General features: G+C 43.4%; 1 protein-coding gene across 5 annotated transcripts; it reads left to right on the top strand.

Annotated features, from left to right (window-relative positions):
• Positions 1 to 472: 472 nt before the first annotated feature.
• On the top strand, positions 473 to 10,657 carry fbxw2 (F-box and WD repeat domain containing 2). Of its 5 annotated transcripts, none has more exons than XM_076079806.1 (8): positions 473 to 611; positions 2,241 to 2,533; positions 4,314 to 4,536; positions 6,519 to 6,713; positions 7,392 to 7,525; positions 7,969 to 8,055; positions 8,147 to 8,316; positions 9,359 to 10,657. In XM_076079806.1, the coding sequence occupies exons 2-8, from the start codon at positions 2,267 to 2,269 to the stop codon at positions 9,645 to 9,647; spliced, it is 1,365 nt and encodes a 454-aa protein (XP_075935921.1). In that variant the 5' UTR covers positions 473 to 611; positions 2,241 to 2,266; the 3' UTR covers positions 9,648 to 10,657. The 5 variants fall into 5 exon arrangements, with proteins under 5 accessions (XP_075935921.1, XP_075935922.1, XP_075935920.1 ...); XM_076079807.1 differs by lacking the exon at positions 473 to 611 and adding an exon at positions 727 to 866; XM_076079805.1 differs by lacking the exon at positions 473 to 611 and adding an exon at positions 898 to 1,129.
• Positions 10,658 to 15,735: the final 5,078 nt, after the last annotated feature.

Raw genomic sequence — 15,735 nt, 5'->3', positions numbered from 1 at the left:
GCATCTCGCTGCCATGTTGGCTTCCATTGTTATAAACAGGTTAAGTCCTGATTGATGAGTGTCATCTTTAAACATTACAGTGAACACAGGGTGGGAACTGCAGCAGTTAATGCAGGAAACAGGAATGGAATAACAAAAAGTACAATTGTATAGTATTTAAAAAAACAACTAATCTAGCCATTCCACTTCAATTTCAATGATCAATTCATAATTGTAACGCTGGATGAGGAAGTCAAATTATTAACAGGTAAATATGACATTTTCATTTTTTACTTATCGTTTTTAACTTGATTATAATTACATATTTAATGTTAGTTCATAACAAATATACGTTACATGTGAGAATTATTGTTCGTTATTTGTTTGCCCTCTGGTGGTAATAGTTCTTCATCACATTTCAGTAATCTACTGTGCTCGTGACATGCTCTTATCTCGCGTGATTTAATATGTCTGAAAAAAGTCGTCCGTGCATTGCTGGCAGCGTATGATAATTTGGTTCCACTACACTTTGAGATAAACCACAATGACCATAGACCACCTATGTCGCCGCTGAGGAACCAGCAGGAGTGACCAAACTAGCCTTGGTCACATATTTCTCACCGTTCCACATTGTACGTAACACCGGAAGCTAGTTTACCTGTGTATTTGAGAAACATCGGCCGCAGCTTTGTCTTACAGACGAGTTAGGACCTATGAATAGAATAAAATCCAAGGCAACTACCGTCTAAAACGCAAACATTTCATTAATTTGTCATTGTAGCAGACGTATGCGGAAGGAATGTAGTAGTCATTTTCTAAATATGTCTATTTGTTTTTGGAGAATAATTAAATACTCCTACGGCCTCTCCTGTAAGACAACGCTGATGGTAAAGTAAACCTTGGTCAATAGCGTTTCCATTATCTTTTGGTTTTCATGCTGTCAGAACAGAACTGCTGTCCTTCTACACTACTACTCAAACACTCCCTGCTTGAGGAATGAATACTGAATAAATGAAGACTACCGTTAATCTATTAGGGATACTATGTAATTCACTATTAGCAGAATCAAGTACTCACATCATGGTGGTTAGCTAGCGATAGCTACGAAGCTAGGTTACTTGGACAATCCTTTCAACTTGCCTGCTGACAGGTTAGCTTACGACAGCTAACTTCGCTATGTGAACTAACTAAGCCAGAAAAGTGGCGATAAAGAAACTCCCTGCAACTCTCTGGTTGGTGGACACTTCGAGTTTACATGTTTAATTGTAACTTTATTTACTAGCGGTAGCACGTACTGTTCATTGATTGTTTTGGATGTTACTAGTCGTAGCTAATTTGCTATTAAATTGTAGTAGTGTTACGTTACTCAGCTAACGTTTGCTACAAAAGTTGCTAACTAGCCAGGTAGCTAACTTGGATTGAGTGTACAAGCAGATGCTAACTACCTGATATGATTGACAGCACTTTAGTACAGCTATTCAAGTAATGTTACTAAACCACGAGTCAATGTATCTACTATCCAGCACGTCTCCATAGTATTCTCTCTGGCTACATTTCTAGCTCATGAAACTATTACAAATTGGTCAGTGTGATGAATTCCTGGTCATAAAGCCTCCACACTGAAACAATGTAACATGTTGTGAATGCTGGTTCTGTGTGAGCAGCTGTGAAGGAAGCCCAGCGTGTTAAACTGCAATGATGTGTAACCCAGGGAACGGAGGAAAAGATGACGGCATAAATCTGTCACCAGCAAATGTTTGGCAATTTGACTTGATAGATGATTTAAATGATAATGCATTTTAAAATGGTCATTTGTTAAATTTCTTTTATGATGGACACATCTTCAAATTATTACACAGAACAGAACAGGAGGAAATGGTCAAATGTTTGTTTCTGTGCCATCAGGTGAAGACACTGTACAGTACAATTTATTAGAAATATGCTCAAGTTATATTGTATTGTGTTATGTTATATGGAAAATAAGAAAAAGCCGCATTTGGTCTGCAGATGTAAACCATGCTGATAGTGCTGATAGAATAGCTCCATGATCATCTACAGCTGCAAGATATTTATTCACTTAACATATTGCATCTATTGTACATTTTTATGGAATGAGATTGTCAGTTAAACAACATATTTACAAACGTACAGGTTAGAATGATTATAAACCAATCAATTAAGATTGTATTTAAGTAAAACTGTCATACATTTGTTATAGCCTCAAAGACAAGACATTCTTTCACGTCGGCTTTGTCCTGCAGGTGTTGCAGGTCGCTCTCATGGTCCCATGGAGAAAGCAGCCTTCGAGAGGTGGCTGGAGTCAGTCTCTGCCACTTTCCTTACTCTGAACGACCAGCAGCGGAACCAGTCTCTGGACCACCTCATCTCTCAAAGCGGTGCCGTCCAGCTCCGTCATCTGTCTAATGGGCTGGAGACGCTGCTCAAGCGCGACTTCCTGCGCCTCCTCCCCCTGGAGCTGGCCTTCTACCTGATGCAATGGTTGGATCCTGAGACCCTGCTCACCTGCTGCCTGGTCTGCAAACAGTGGAACAAGGTGAATGTGGTGCATGGGTCATGGGGGGGGTTCTTCAATATTCAATCGGATGTTCTGCATAGCTGATGTGACTTGCCAAAAAGCTCCAGTTTTGAAACTGGAATTTGCCAAAATGCATATTGACAAGCCACAAAGCTTCTGGGAGAATGTCCTTTGGACAGATGAGACAAAACTAGAGCTTTTTGGCTCATCAGCTCTATGTTCACAGACATGAAGCATAGAAAGAAAAGAACACTGTACCTACTGTGAAACATGGAGGAGGCTCGGTTATGTTCTGGGGCTGCTTTGCTGCATCTGGCACAGGGTGTCTTGAATCTGTGCAGGGTACAATGAAATCTCAAGACTACCAAGGCCAAATGGAGCCAAATGTGCTGCCCAGTGTCAGACAGCTTGGTCTCAGTCGCAGGTCATGAGTCCTCCAACAGGATAATGACTCAAAACACAGCTAAAAACACCCACAAACCTGAGACAGCTGGAGCAGTTTGCTCACGAGGAGTGGGCCACAATACCTGTTGACAGGTGCAGAAGTCTCACTGAGAGTTACAGAAATCACTTGATTGCAGTGATTGCCTCAAAAGGTTGTGCAACAAAATATTAAGTTAAGGGTACCATCATTTTTGTCCAGGTAATTTTCATTGGTATGTTTTTTTAAAATGATTGTGTTGAATCATAATTCAAAAGCAATGTCTGATTTTCATTAGTTCATTTTCAGTACATTTCTATTTATTATTACTTAGTTTCAAGTTATTTCAGTGACCATTGTGGGTGTTTCTGTCTTTAACGGAAGGTACCAACAGTTTTGTCCATGTGTGTACATTTTATTTAAGGTGCGCTTTCCAAAAAGCTCAAAGACACAAAGTGGATAAGATAAAGTGTAAAGGCGAGGTATCGTGGTAACTTTCTTCTTCTATTACTTTGATGGAAATGTGCCCGTAGCACAGAGTTTTGACTTGTATTATTGTTCCATCAGATAGGTCTTGATGTAGTCTTGCCGATGTGATGCTGTTTTATTGAATATTATTAGATATGCTTATATCTCAAAAGTATGGCTAAATAGTTGTGTATTTGTTGAGAAACTCAGGAATTGGCACTATTTTTACAGAGTTACATGATATTTTTTCAAGCCAGTTGAATGCCAAAATTTAGAGTAACCTTCTAATTTATCACCAGGCCTTCACCCAGCCGTTTGGGGTGTTGGGGTTTTTCCTGCGGTAGCGGTGACTCGTTGTAGCTGTTAGGTGGTGGGCCATGCTGTAGCAGGACATACGTCTGTGGTTCACAGTCTGTCTATGACTGCTGGCTCCTTTGAGCCGCTCAGTAATGTCTGTAGTCGGGATGTGTTGTTTGGGGCCGTCCACTTGTCATCAGTTTGTTCTTGAGCATCTTGAAGCGTTTGCCGCCGTGCTCTACGCTGCTGTTGAAGATATCGGCCGATGTCGGAGCCAGATGGATTATTCACGTCACAACCTGATAGTGTGACGCTTTGCTGCTTTGGGGGCTGTTACAGCGTATGATTTCCTCTGGTATACATGTTTATGGTAATCTTATTAAGCATCTTTCACTAATGTCTTTCAGGTGTTGACACTTACTCTGCCATTAAAGCTGATTCTGATTATGATAATTAAGAGCTGGTATAGTGTTATAGGCAAAGCCAGAATCTAAACACCACGTTTACAAAACAATGTAAAGAAACTAACAAGTAGTGTTTATCAGCTCATCCTTCTAGTGTTCATCCATACCCGTGTCTAAAGTGTTCCAACAAGCGCTCGTCTCCTTGTAGGTGATCAACTCGTGCACCGAGGTGTGGCAGGGTGTGTGTCGGGAGCTGGGCTGGAGGATCGATGAGAACATTCAGGACGCGCCACACTGGAAGGCGGTCTACCTGAAGGCCAAACTGCGTAGGGTGCAGCTGCAGGATCAGGAGGCCTTCGAGACGTCGTCCCTCATTGGCCACAGCGCTCGAGTATACGCCCTCTACTACAAGGACGGCCTCCTCTGCACAGGTACTGTACACCAGGGATTCTCAAAGTGGTCCGCGTCACGATTTCCTACATGCTGTATCATGAAGAAGTCGATATCTACAGATCAGGACCGTCGTTTCCATCACTCCCACCCATGATCGCTTATGATGTTATGACTGTGACACATCACTTCACTCGCTCTAATATACATGTAGATAGTCCAGTCCAAATTACGTCCACGAAATCCAACATGGCTGACTTCCTGTTGGTCAAAATAGAAGTATGTTATGCGTATGTAAAATGTGTTCTTAAAGATGAGAGCAATGATCCCATCAAATACCGTGAACATAAAAGAACATCACTAACATATGACATCACTAACGTATGACATCGCTACCGTTACTTGACGGCTGCTCCACAAACAGACTGATGGCTTGTTGGTCACACGTTGTGATAAAGTTACTTGTGAGGGTTTTATTGTGTTTGAGACGATCAGAGTTCTACAATGTTTCCTTCTCTCTGCCATGATGTGAGTCTCACGCTGCACTGAGCCCGAGACAGGCCCTGATGTAAATGCATCTACTGGTTGGGGAATGTTGAATTCAAATAGTTGACGTGCATCTGAAGCATTCTTCTGTTCTTGTGCGTTTGGTTTGCCGTGGCAGTGAAGGGATGCTGCACCACAAACAGATGTCATGAGAAGTCCGTTCTCAGCTCAAAGTCGAAGACACTTTTCCAACATTCGCCTCATTTGAATGGACCTCTCTCTCTTGTGCACCGTGCACTCTGCACTGGACCCCAAAATACCACACAGATGAGCAGAGCCATGGTTACTCCACGAAGCCTCAACGTGAACAGAGACCTAATCAGCTAGCAGCACCAGTGTGGGTGTTTTAAAGTGCTACTTAACTTTCTTAATCGCTGGAACCTTCCCACTTACATATGGACACATCGGGTCTTAGTCATTGGTTATCACTCTGGTGCTGTCAGGCACAGCGCTGTCTGAAGTTTGACTGTTTCTCCGTTCTATACTACATACTAACTGCATACACAATCCATATCTACTGTATATACTAAAATAGATAGGCTTGTTGTTTTGATGGATATGTTGCAGCTGTGAGCAGCTCCTCCATTCCCTTTAGAGACAAGGCTGTCCATCAGCAGCACATAAGGACAGTTTAGAGTCTACTTCATTGTGTCACTGGTTCCAGTGTGAGCACACTACAGACTCAAAGCCTGCAGAGAATCAGTGCGAGGTTACACTTACAGAATGGAGTTAATCAAAACACATCTGTGGAACTACACTACCCAGAAACATGGGTATACTTCCCTCACCACAAAACTAAGTGAAGGAGGGTCGGCTAATACGCAATGGGCCTCATGCAGGAAGTGATACAAGGAAACAGAACGTATTTATTGAAGGGAACATAAATGCTAAATGGACTTGTACTTGTCAAAGATCTAACACTACATGTCATCATTCACACACATTCACACTCTGATGGCAGGGGCCACCATGCAAGGGGCCACCTGCCCACCAAGACTAACTAACCATTCACACACTGGAGGCACAGTGGTTTGATTTCAATTTAAATTATTTAAATTAAGACTATGTAAACCGTTGATAGTGGTGCGTTCAGCTTCTGAATGGTTTGCACACCGCTGCTGCTGCCGCTGCCTCCTGTAGCACCAGTACTGAGGCTCTAGAAGATCTCATTTACTTTAAGTTTATTTTACAGTAGCTCAGTCTCAGCATTTTCTTTTGCTATCTCTCCAATTCTTGGGCTTGTGTTAGAGTGCTAATAATGCTAATAATAACCCATCAGTCACACGACTCCAATTTATCATCAAGTGGGACCCATGTCCCAGTGTGGGTCTGGATGGAGTATGAAAGAGGCGTGTCAGAGCTCAAGGAGGCGGGACAAAGCTTTAAGAGGCGTGTCAGAGCTCAAAGAGGCGTGTCAGAGCTCAAGGAGGCGGGTTAGAGCTCTAAGAGTAAAAACAGACTTCCTCTTGTCTTTCAGGATCCGACGACCTCTCCGCCAAGTTGTGGGACGTGCGCACTGGGCAGTGCATTTATGGAATTCAGACGCACACCTGCGCCGCGGTGAAATTCGATGAACAGAAGCTGGTGACCGGGTCCTTTGACAACACTATTGCATGCTGGGAGTGGAGCACGGGAGCTAAAATCCAGCAGTTCCGTGGCCACACAGGAGCAGGTTGGTTTAAGCGTTCAGCAAACATCTGTTCTGGGCTGCTTGGAGTGAAAAGCAACACTTCAGTTATGTAGCACATTCCATTGTAGTTTACAGTGTTCAAGTACGTATACAAAATACACAGGTGTACCAACAGAAATGAAATCAACCAAATTGAATGAAAGTATCCAGCAGCTTGGACCATGAACTCTACAAGCTCTTTTTTTAGAGGCATAAATCATATCCATATGTGTGGTTGATTTTGTATGAGGGTTAAAAAAGGCATTCAATTTATTCATCTTAAAATAAAGCCTCAGATTGGACTGAATCGTATTAAACGAATCTGTCAGAAGTCTTAAAAATGCTAAGACCGATTATTGCATTGTTAAATCTCAAGCTTCTATTCTTTACTAATACTTTACTGAATGCCTCTCGCATTAACGTCACGCTGTTAAGGATAACAAAACCAACAACACGGGGCGGGACACTCAGAGAACTCCAGCACAATGAAACCCTAATCAAGTAGTGCCACTCTATGTTTCTTCTTTTTGTGTCTTTATTTTTAATAATTTTAGTTATTGTAAAATTGGCCGTTAAAACCGAATAAATGTTTAAGCTGTAGGAATCCTGTGCAAGAAGCTGTTTATTTTGAACCTGAATTCATTTGATATTGAGAGCTGATAAAGCCGTGTGTGTGCTCAGTCTTCAGTGTGGACTACAACGACGAGCTGGACGTGCTGGTCAGCGGCTCTGCAGACTTCCAGGTGAAGGTGTGGGCTCTGACGGCCGGCGCCTGTCTCAACACTCTGACCGGACACACGGAGTGGGTCACCAAGGTCAGCGCACCTGCTCCAGCTTTCATGATGTTGTTCATTAAATAACACATTGTGTTCAATAATCAGATGTCCGTCATGTTCTCAAGCTGTTTACTGTCTGAGGAATGTGTTGGTTCCTCAGTACAGAGGAAGGTTTGAAGAACCCCGAGCAGTTTCTGCTCTCTGTGGCTTTGATTTACACTGTAATATATATATATATATGATAAATAATATAATATATTTAGGTCCTGCACCGCTATGGAAAGTATAACACAATTATAATGCTATAAATCATACAAAACTACAAGTTGAATTTCTTTGATAATTTCTTTTACAAAAATGGAAAACAAAGAATCTATTCATCCAACTTGTTGTCACTACAGTTTGAGAGGCTCCACAGGTTCTACACATTGAACGCTTTACGCTCTGTTATAACCTGTGTCTATACGCGTTCTCTCCGTCAGGTGCTCCTCCAGAAGAGCGAGGTGGAGTCGGTGGTGCACAGTCCTGGTGATCACATCCTCCTCAGTGCTGATAAGTATGAGATCAAGGTAACGCTCGTGCCTCGGCCCTGTGAGAGTAAAGACAGGTTTCTCATTGGTTTGGTGAGCGAGCCGCTCAAACACCGTGTCCCCTCTGCAGGTGTGGCCTCTGGGCAGAGAAGTCAACTGCAAGTGTTTGAAGACGCTGTGCGTGTCGGAGGACCGCAGCATCGGCCTGCAGCCTCGCCTGCAGTTCGACGGGCGCCACATCGTCTGCAGCTCAGACCTCGGCATCTACCAGTGGGACTTTGCCAGTTTTGAGATTCTCAGGTAACAACAGTGGCTCTCAGCGATCATCACGTCATGAGAGCTGATGTAACTATTACATGAATGCATAGATAATAATAACTATAAAACCACAGGCACATGCAAAGAAAGTACTTTTAGAGCTGTTTTTATAAAGTGTCCTTTGAGCTCCAGCTTTGTATTCATGCAGACGTTTGTGTAACTTTAACGAGATGTATCGAGGTCACAGGTGAGATTCTGCTGAGACAGTGTAGACTGAGTGAGGAGGCTAAATATCACTTTCACATGATATGAGTAAGTATGAGGCTCAGTTTATTCAGTAGCAGCAAACATTGCATCTTCATCGTCAATCATCTTCATCATTGTAGATCTCAGAGATGAGTTCAAAACTCTGAATCATCCGTCTGAGGGGAAAGCTCCACAGTCAGGATACTAAAGCGTGGCTGGTAGATGAAAACTGCACCGGCCAGAAATACTATTATTACTATTGTCATCTTATTTATGATCCTCGATCGGTATTATAGGAATGTATTAAAAGTAACTGTATGTAGAAACATTCATTTAACAGTTTAGTCTAAGTGCAACACATTCTAATTGATACATTCAGTGCAAGCAGGATCATTTATTAAGAGGAGTTAATAACAAGTGAAGTACAGGGTAATAACAGTTCTATCTTTTCATTCTGGAGCTGCATGTTCACTCGTTAGTTCCCTCTCAACGGGATTTTCCTCCTTTTTGTCGACAGCATTTAATACACAAAGTATTGAAAACCACACATTTTTTTATTATTGCTAATTAATAATTAAGGCGTCATAGAAATGGTAAGAACACAAAATCTATCACTTTATGACATTTATTCATTATACAGGTTGAGTTGGTACGTTTTGAGTAACGAGGGGGGGGGGGGGGGGTGATGAGGCTGAAATCAAATGGGTTATTCATTTAAAAACAATAAATCAATCATCAGTTTCCACTGAGGAACAGTTGTCCTCCTACCAGCCCAGTGTGCTCGGTGTCATGGTCTGGTGTGTGTAGAACTCTAATGCAGCCTGTTCCCGTCCCTCAGGGTGATAAAGACACAGGACCCGGCTAACCTGTCCCTGCTCAGCTTCGGTGAGGTGTTCGCGCTGCTTTTCGACAACCACTTCCTGTACGTGATGGACCTGAGGACGGAGGCCATCTCGGGCCGCTGGCCTCTACCGGCCTACAGGAAATCCAAGCGGGGGTCCAGCTTCCTGGCCGGCGTGACGTCCTGGCTCAACGGGCTGGACGGGGACAATGACTCTGGACTGGTGTTTGCCACCAGCATGCCCGACCATAGCATTCACTTAGTACTGTGGAAGGAGAACGGATAGACGACAAACGGGGTTTCCCCAGACTGCTAGGACGCGAGCCGCCATCACGTAGCTCTGGAACATGAACCTGAACAGCTCAACGTGGGTCACGCATGGACCAAAGCGTTTCGTTTTTATCCGTTTTCTTCCTCAGCTCACAAACATGAACATTCACACACGGAGGCAGAACTAAGACGACACTCGACACGCTCTGGAGAAACCTGTAAACCTCTCGTTAAGAAGCTGTTTTTATGAAAGCCAAGAAACATCAGCGACGATGAAAACGTCCAAAAAAGGTTCCGAAATACTTTGGACTGTGACCGTGTTCTCATCAGTAAAGACAAGTCCGACGTTCCGCAGCCGGTTCACCGGGAACGTTGTTTCCTTGAAGAAAGGCAGTCGCTGTCGGTAACGGAGAACATTTCCTCTGACGTCAGAACGTCCGTCACCACGAGGGTTCATGTGATTCACTGAAGTTCACGTGTCGGCTTGAGAAATATGATGTGCCTTTTCACTTCATTCCATGTTGCAGACTAGAAGTCCTCCAGAACAGCCGCGTTGATCTTACTTTTACCTCGAGTTCTTTTCTTCTTATTTAACAGTCTCAGATGTCATTTTATAGTTATCTACTTGACACGACTTGCTTTTACCAATCATTGACTGTAAAACATCAGGTTTATTTTTCTAATGCATTGCACAGCAGAGGAAGTTGAACTTGGCGAGCAGTTGGTTTTTGTGCAAAGAAATTCAGATTTTAAGATTTCCGACTGAGAGCGGATGTTTCTCCTGACTTGAGAAACGTGTTCTGTTCAACATCACGTCTCACTTTGGTTTTCCACTCTAACATCAGTAAGTGCTGCTGTTCTCCAGGCAGGCCACAGATTGAAATGTATTCAGAGCACTAAACCTCCTTCATGTACACAGACTGTAACCATGTTTCTCACTCAGAGTATTGTACACAGCAGATGTACAGACTGTTTGTGGGTTTAGGTTTTTTTCAAATCTAATTAAAACACCACCAATATATTGTATTTTGTACTGTTGTCTGGCCAATGCACCACATGGTGTCCTCCCATCAGCACTGAAAACACAGTAGCACCGTTTGTACAAAAAGTGATGAGGTGAAACGGGCCAAACTAGTTTTTTATCTCTAATTATTAATAGTTTCAAACACCACTCTCTCACCAGACCTTCTATTGTCATGGCTCCTCAGCCTCCTGCATCAACCTACAGTCAGCTTCAATGCTGCACTCACTCAACTCAATAAAAGTAGCAAAAGCACCTGTCTGTGTATTTGGTCATGCTGCCATTTTTAAAATGTGAGTCAGCATCATGTTACAGGTGAACGGTGTTTTTAGCCACGTCAGCAGCAGCCGTAGGGATGGCGATGTGGGTCAAAACTCACCCTGTTGCTAAGCAACTAATGAAGACAATTTACACTGATTTGATCCTCGGCTCCTCCACTCGCATGAAGTGTCCTTGGCCAACACACTGTGTGTGTGTGCGTGCGCGCGCGCGTGCATGATTCAACTACAGCCGATGAGCAGGCAGCACCTGGTCTGGCAGCCTCAATGAGGCGTTATGAATCCCACTGCTCTTCTTGGCCAGACCCGCCCTGTGCAGCATTCGAGCGCCAGGATTGGCCTGACGTCCGTGCTCGCTGAGGTGCTGGTAAGATGACGTGTTCGGGGCCTGTGCCGTGATCAATGGGGCTATGCTGACCCGAACTCTCCAGGTTCTTGTTGGACCTTAACCAATGGTCTGTACCTCAAACAGAAAAGGGGCGGGTCTTGCCATGAAGAGCAGTGGGATTCATAATGAAGACTAGAGAGGCGCTTTATAAATGAAAGTCCAGTTATCTTTGCAAAAACACGTTTTAATGTCCAATCCATCTCGTTCGGTTAATAAATGAAAACATGAACTTCATCTTGGACTTGGTTCACAGACTGTTGTCTACCACCAGACAACTGACCTGAAGCCACAGAAGCTCCAGGCCGAGCCGGCAGTGCATCAGCTGGTTTGTGCGTATTGGATTGTAAATGTGTGACTTCACCTCATCTCGGTGCCCGGCCTCCAGGTAGGTTCCTGCGATCAAATCCAGCTGCAGGACCTTCATTATTCCAGTTTGGCTCCTACATGTTGGACATCCCTAAATCAAATTACTACACAGCATGTCTGGGGGCCACGAAGCAATCCAGCAGAGACAAACTGTAGTACACTGCACAGAGAGGAGCTGGTACCCAGCGCTCATTCAGTAAAGTCTCTGCTTTGTTGCTCGACGTGCCCGCATGTGTTTTTATCTAAACCATGGTTCACTCAGTCTGGATTTTGTAATTAGATGTCTTTCTCAGTATATATACAGTACATAAATATATCAGATGCTACAGTGGGACAGTACAAGGTCAGAAGTAAAACTACATTACAAAGGCAACATGAACTCTGTACATACATTTTTATTTTTATTCCCAATTCAATGTCTGAAGCTGACATACAGCAACACATACGGCATGGTAAGAAATAACTTATCAAAATAATCACAGACTGATAATTAGAACCCAGAGGTCATCTTCTTTTCACAGTTACAATACTAGAAATGTTGTACACGAGAAACACATGCATCGTCCCGTAGAACCCATCCTCAGGGAACAGGATCACATCTGACACGTACAAGTATCAAAAGAATTGAAAAGTGATACTTGTTGAAATACTTTGTGAAAACAAAGATGGAATCATGTAGAAGTTGATGCTAGCATACATTATATCTGGCTCACATGTATTTGGATAATCACTTGTAGAAATGCTACTGAGGAGCGACTGTGTTCCGATTGTTTGGTCGTTTGGTTCTCGAGTCCACATCTGCACGAGCTGCATGTTGCTGCGTCCAAACTACCGGCTGCATTTCTGGACAACTCACTGGCACATGCTGACGTGTTAATAAAGGTTGATGTTATCGCTACAGTTCACTGGAATAACAGGCAGACTAAACTTTAGCACTGGTGGTTTGATTAATCGCTGAAAGATCCATCAGCATTGGCTCTAAAAACATCATCTACTAAAAGAACTTCCTGTCTGGGGGTAATCTAATGAAAACACAGAAACTACTAGGCATCAAGTCCAATTCATAACAATCCAAGTTAATAAATGGCAGAGTGTTGCATTTAGAGAATGGGCTTCTTTCTGTTCATTTAACATTCGTGTGTGCGTGATGAATTCCACAGATATCTTGCATTACCCAACACACGTAAACAAGCAACGTGGAATACTTCACCGCACAACATGATCATTTGTAAACCCGCTTTAGATGCTTGTGTTCGGGGAGCAGTGAGCTGGATTATGTTGCACCAGTTGTGAGAGTTTGTAAATGCTGTTATTAAATGCAGAACCCATTCACTCTGATACAGAGACTTTATTCACTTCTTTTGATTCTTCGTGGAGGCGTGAGAGGGAAACAGAGTGATCATTTCGGGTGATGAAGTATTCTTTCAGCAGGTGAGAGGTCAGACACTATGAAGTCAGGTCAGCAGTACACTGAACCACAACAATGGCTTGGAAGAGGAATGAATAGCACTTGTCATCTTTTTCTGCCATGATGTTCATACTAATGTTGTTGGTGCAAAATCACAAGTTCTGAAGAAGATATTCTGGCATTGGCCAGGGATGATCTGGCCCCGATCCGCTCTATATGAGGTAATAACCTAATAAAGTAAAGGTATATATATATATATATATATATATATATATATATATATATCTCAACTCTCTGAGACTTTGCCATACCAGTTATACCTGTGTAGCTCTCCCTTTTACCTTTAATATCTTTATCATTAATATCACACTATGTTACAGTGCTGCATACCACTGAGCAGGACTGCTTCATGGTATGCTTCAGGTATTTGCTACATGAACCCAAAACAACCGTTCCTGTCCGGTTATTTTATCCATGAACAATTCATTTAAAGAACAAACTATGAATTGTGATTTGAATCATAATTTGATTGTTTTGTGGTGTTCAATGTCATACACAATGTCATCCATGCAAAATAAGTCGGGTAAAAAGAACAAAACCAAAACCAAACATGTGCATCACACACTTTTGAGGTGTTCCCCAGAGTCAGACGATGAGATCAATGTCACTAAACACCAGAGTCCAGATCAGCTGGGTTGGGTGTTAGCCGAGCTCAGCCGGGGATAGCAGGTAAGGCCTGGGGGAGTCACATCCACCATGAGGGCAGTGGTAGATGGTGAATGAACTGCATTTATTTGCCTCTCATTCACCCACTCAACGTGGGATTCAGTGTCTTGCTCAGAGACACTTTGATATGTGGACAGGAGGAGCTGCATTTCAAACCGTTAACCTTGTGTTAGGACGACCCGCTCTACTTCCTGAGCAACAGCCACCCCCACTGCTCTTCTCCCCGTTTACCAACAACTACACCTCAGGAGACCCGTCTGTTAAACTTCTGAAGTTTGCAGACGACTCAAAGGTCATCGGCCTCATCCGGGACGGTGATGAGTCTGCATACAGTCAGAGTCCCGCAAGGCTTTTCACCTCATACATGCTTCCTTTAGGCAGCATTAGTAGAAAACATTCCACAAACCTTCATCGTTATGCAGACGATACCCAATTATGTCAATCAACCAGTCTGCTAGACTCCAAGAGTGCCTTAAGGACATTTTCTGATGTTAAACTCAGACCACACTGATGCTGTTGTACCCCTACCACCTCCCAAACACTATCTAAAGATATAGTCCCTATAGATGGCATTACCCTGGCCTCCAGCACCTCTTCCTCCCGTACAAAGCCCTAAGTAGACAGGCACCATCATATCTTAAAGAGCTCCTTATTATACAGTGGGTACGGAAAGTATTCAGACCCCTTTCAATTTTTCACTCTTTGTTTCATTGCAGCCATTCAAAAATCAAAAAAGTTCATTTTATTTCTCATTAATGTACACTCAGCACCCTTGACAGAAATCTTGACAGAAAAAAACTGAAATGTAGAAATTTTTGCAAATTTATTAAAAAAGGAAAATTGAAATATCACATGGTCATAAGTATTCAGACCCTTTGCTCAGTATTGAGTAGAAGCACCCTTTTGAGCTAGTACAGCCATGAGTCTTCTTGGGAATGATGCAACAAGTTTTTCACACCTGGATTTGGGGATCCTCTGCCATTCTTCCTTGCAGATCCTCTCCAGTTCCGTCAGGTTGGATGGTGAACGTTGGTGGACAGCCATTTTCAGGTCTCTCCAGAGATGCTCAATTGGGTTTAGGTCAGGGCTCTGGCTGGGCCAGTCAAGAATGGTCACAGAGTTGTTCCGAAGCCACTCCTTTGTTATTTTAGCTGTGTGCTTAGGGTCATTGTCTCGTTGGAAGGTGAACCGTCGGCCCAGTCTGAGGTCCAGAGCACTCTGGAAGAGGTTTTCTTCCAGGATATCTCTGTACTTGGCCGCATTCATCTTTCCTTCAATTGCAAGCAGTCGTCCTGTCCCTGCAGCTGAAAAACACCCCCATAGCATGATGCTGCCACCACCATGTTTCACTGTTGGGATTGTATTGGGCAGGTGATGAGCAGTGCCTGGTTCTCTCCACACATACCGCTTAGAATTAACGCCAAAAAGTTCAATCTTGGTCTCATCAGACCAGAGAATCTTATTTCTCATAGTCTGGGAGTCCTTCATGTGTTTTTTGGCAAACTTTATGCGGGCTTTCATATGTCTTGCACTGAGGAGAGGCTTCCGTCGGGCCACTCTGCCATAAAGCCCCGACTGGTGGAGGGCTGCAGTGATAGTTGACTTTGTGGAACTTTCTCCCATCTCCATACTGCATCTCTGGAGCTCAGCCACAGTGATCTTTGGGTTCTTCTTTACCTCTCTCACCAAGGCTCTTCTTCCACGATTGCTCAGTTTGGCTGGACGGCCAGGTCTAGGAAGAGTTCTGGTCGTCCCAAACTTCTTCCATTTAAGGATTATGGAGGCCACTGTGCTCTTAGGAACCTTGAGTGCTGCAGAAATTCTTTTGGAACCTTGGCCAGATCTGTGCCTTGCCACAATTCTGTCTCTGAGCTCCTTGGGCAGTTCCTTCGACCTCATGATTCTCATTTGCTCTGA

The sequence above is a fragment of the Anarhichas minor genome, unplaced genomic scaffold (genome assembly GCF_050575085.1).
Source record: "Anarhichas minor isolate MPS153535 unplaced genomic scaffold, ASM5057508v1 ptg000073l, whole genome shotgun sequence".
NCBI lineage: Eukaryota > Metazoa > Chordata > Actinopteri > Perciformes > Anarhichadidae > Anarhichas > Anarhichas minor.
This window is presented reverse-complemented; position numbering and strand designations above follow the sequence as displayed.

Coding starts and splice junctions, on each gene's coding strand:
- fbxw2 (XM_076079803.1), top strand. CDS start 1,863: ATGTTTGTTTCTGTGCCATCAG. Junction 1,885..2,240: donor GTTTGTTTCTGTGCCATCAG/GTGAAGACACTG, acceptor TTTGTCCTGCAG/GTGTTGCAGGTCGCTCTCAT. Junction 4,537..6,518: donor GGACGGCCTCCTCTGCACAG/GTACTGTACACC, acceptor CTTGTCTTTCAG/GATCCGACGACCTCTCCGCC.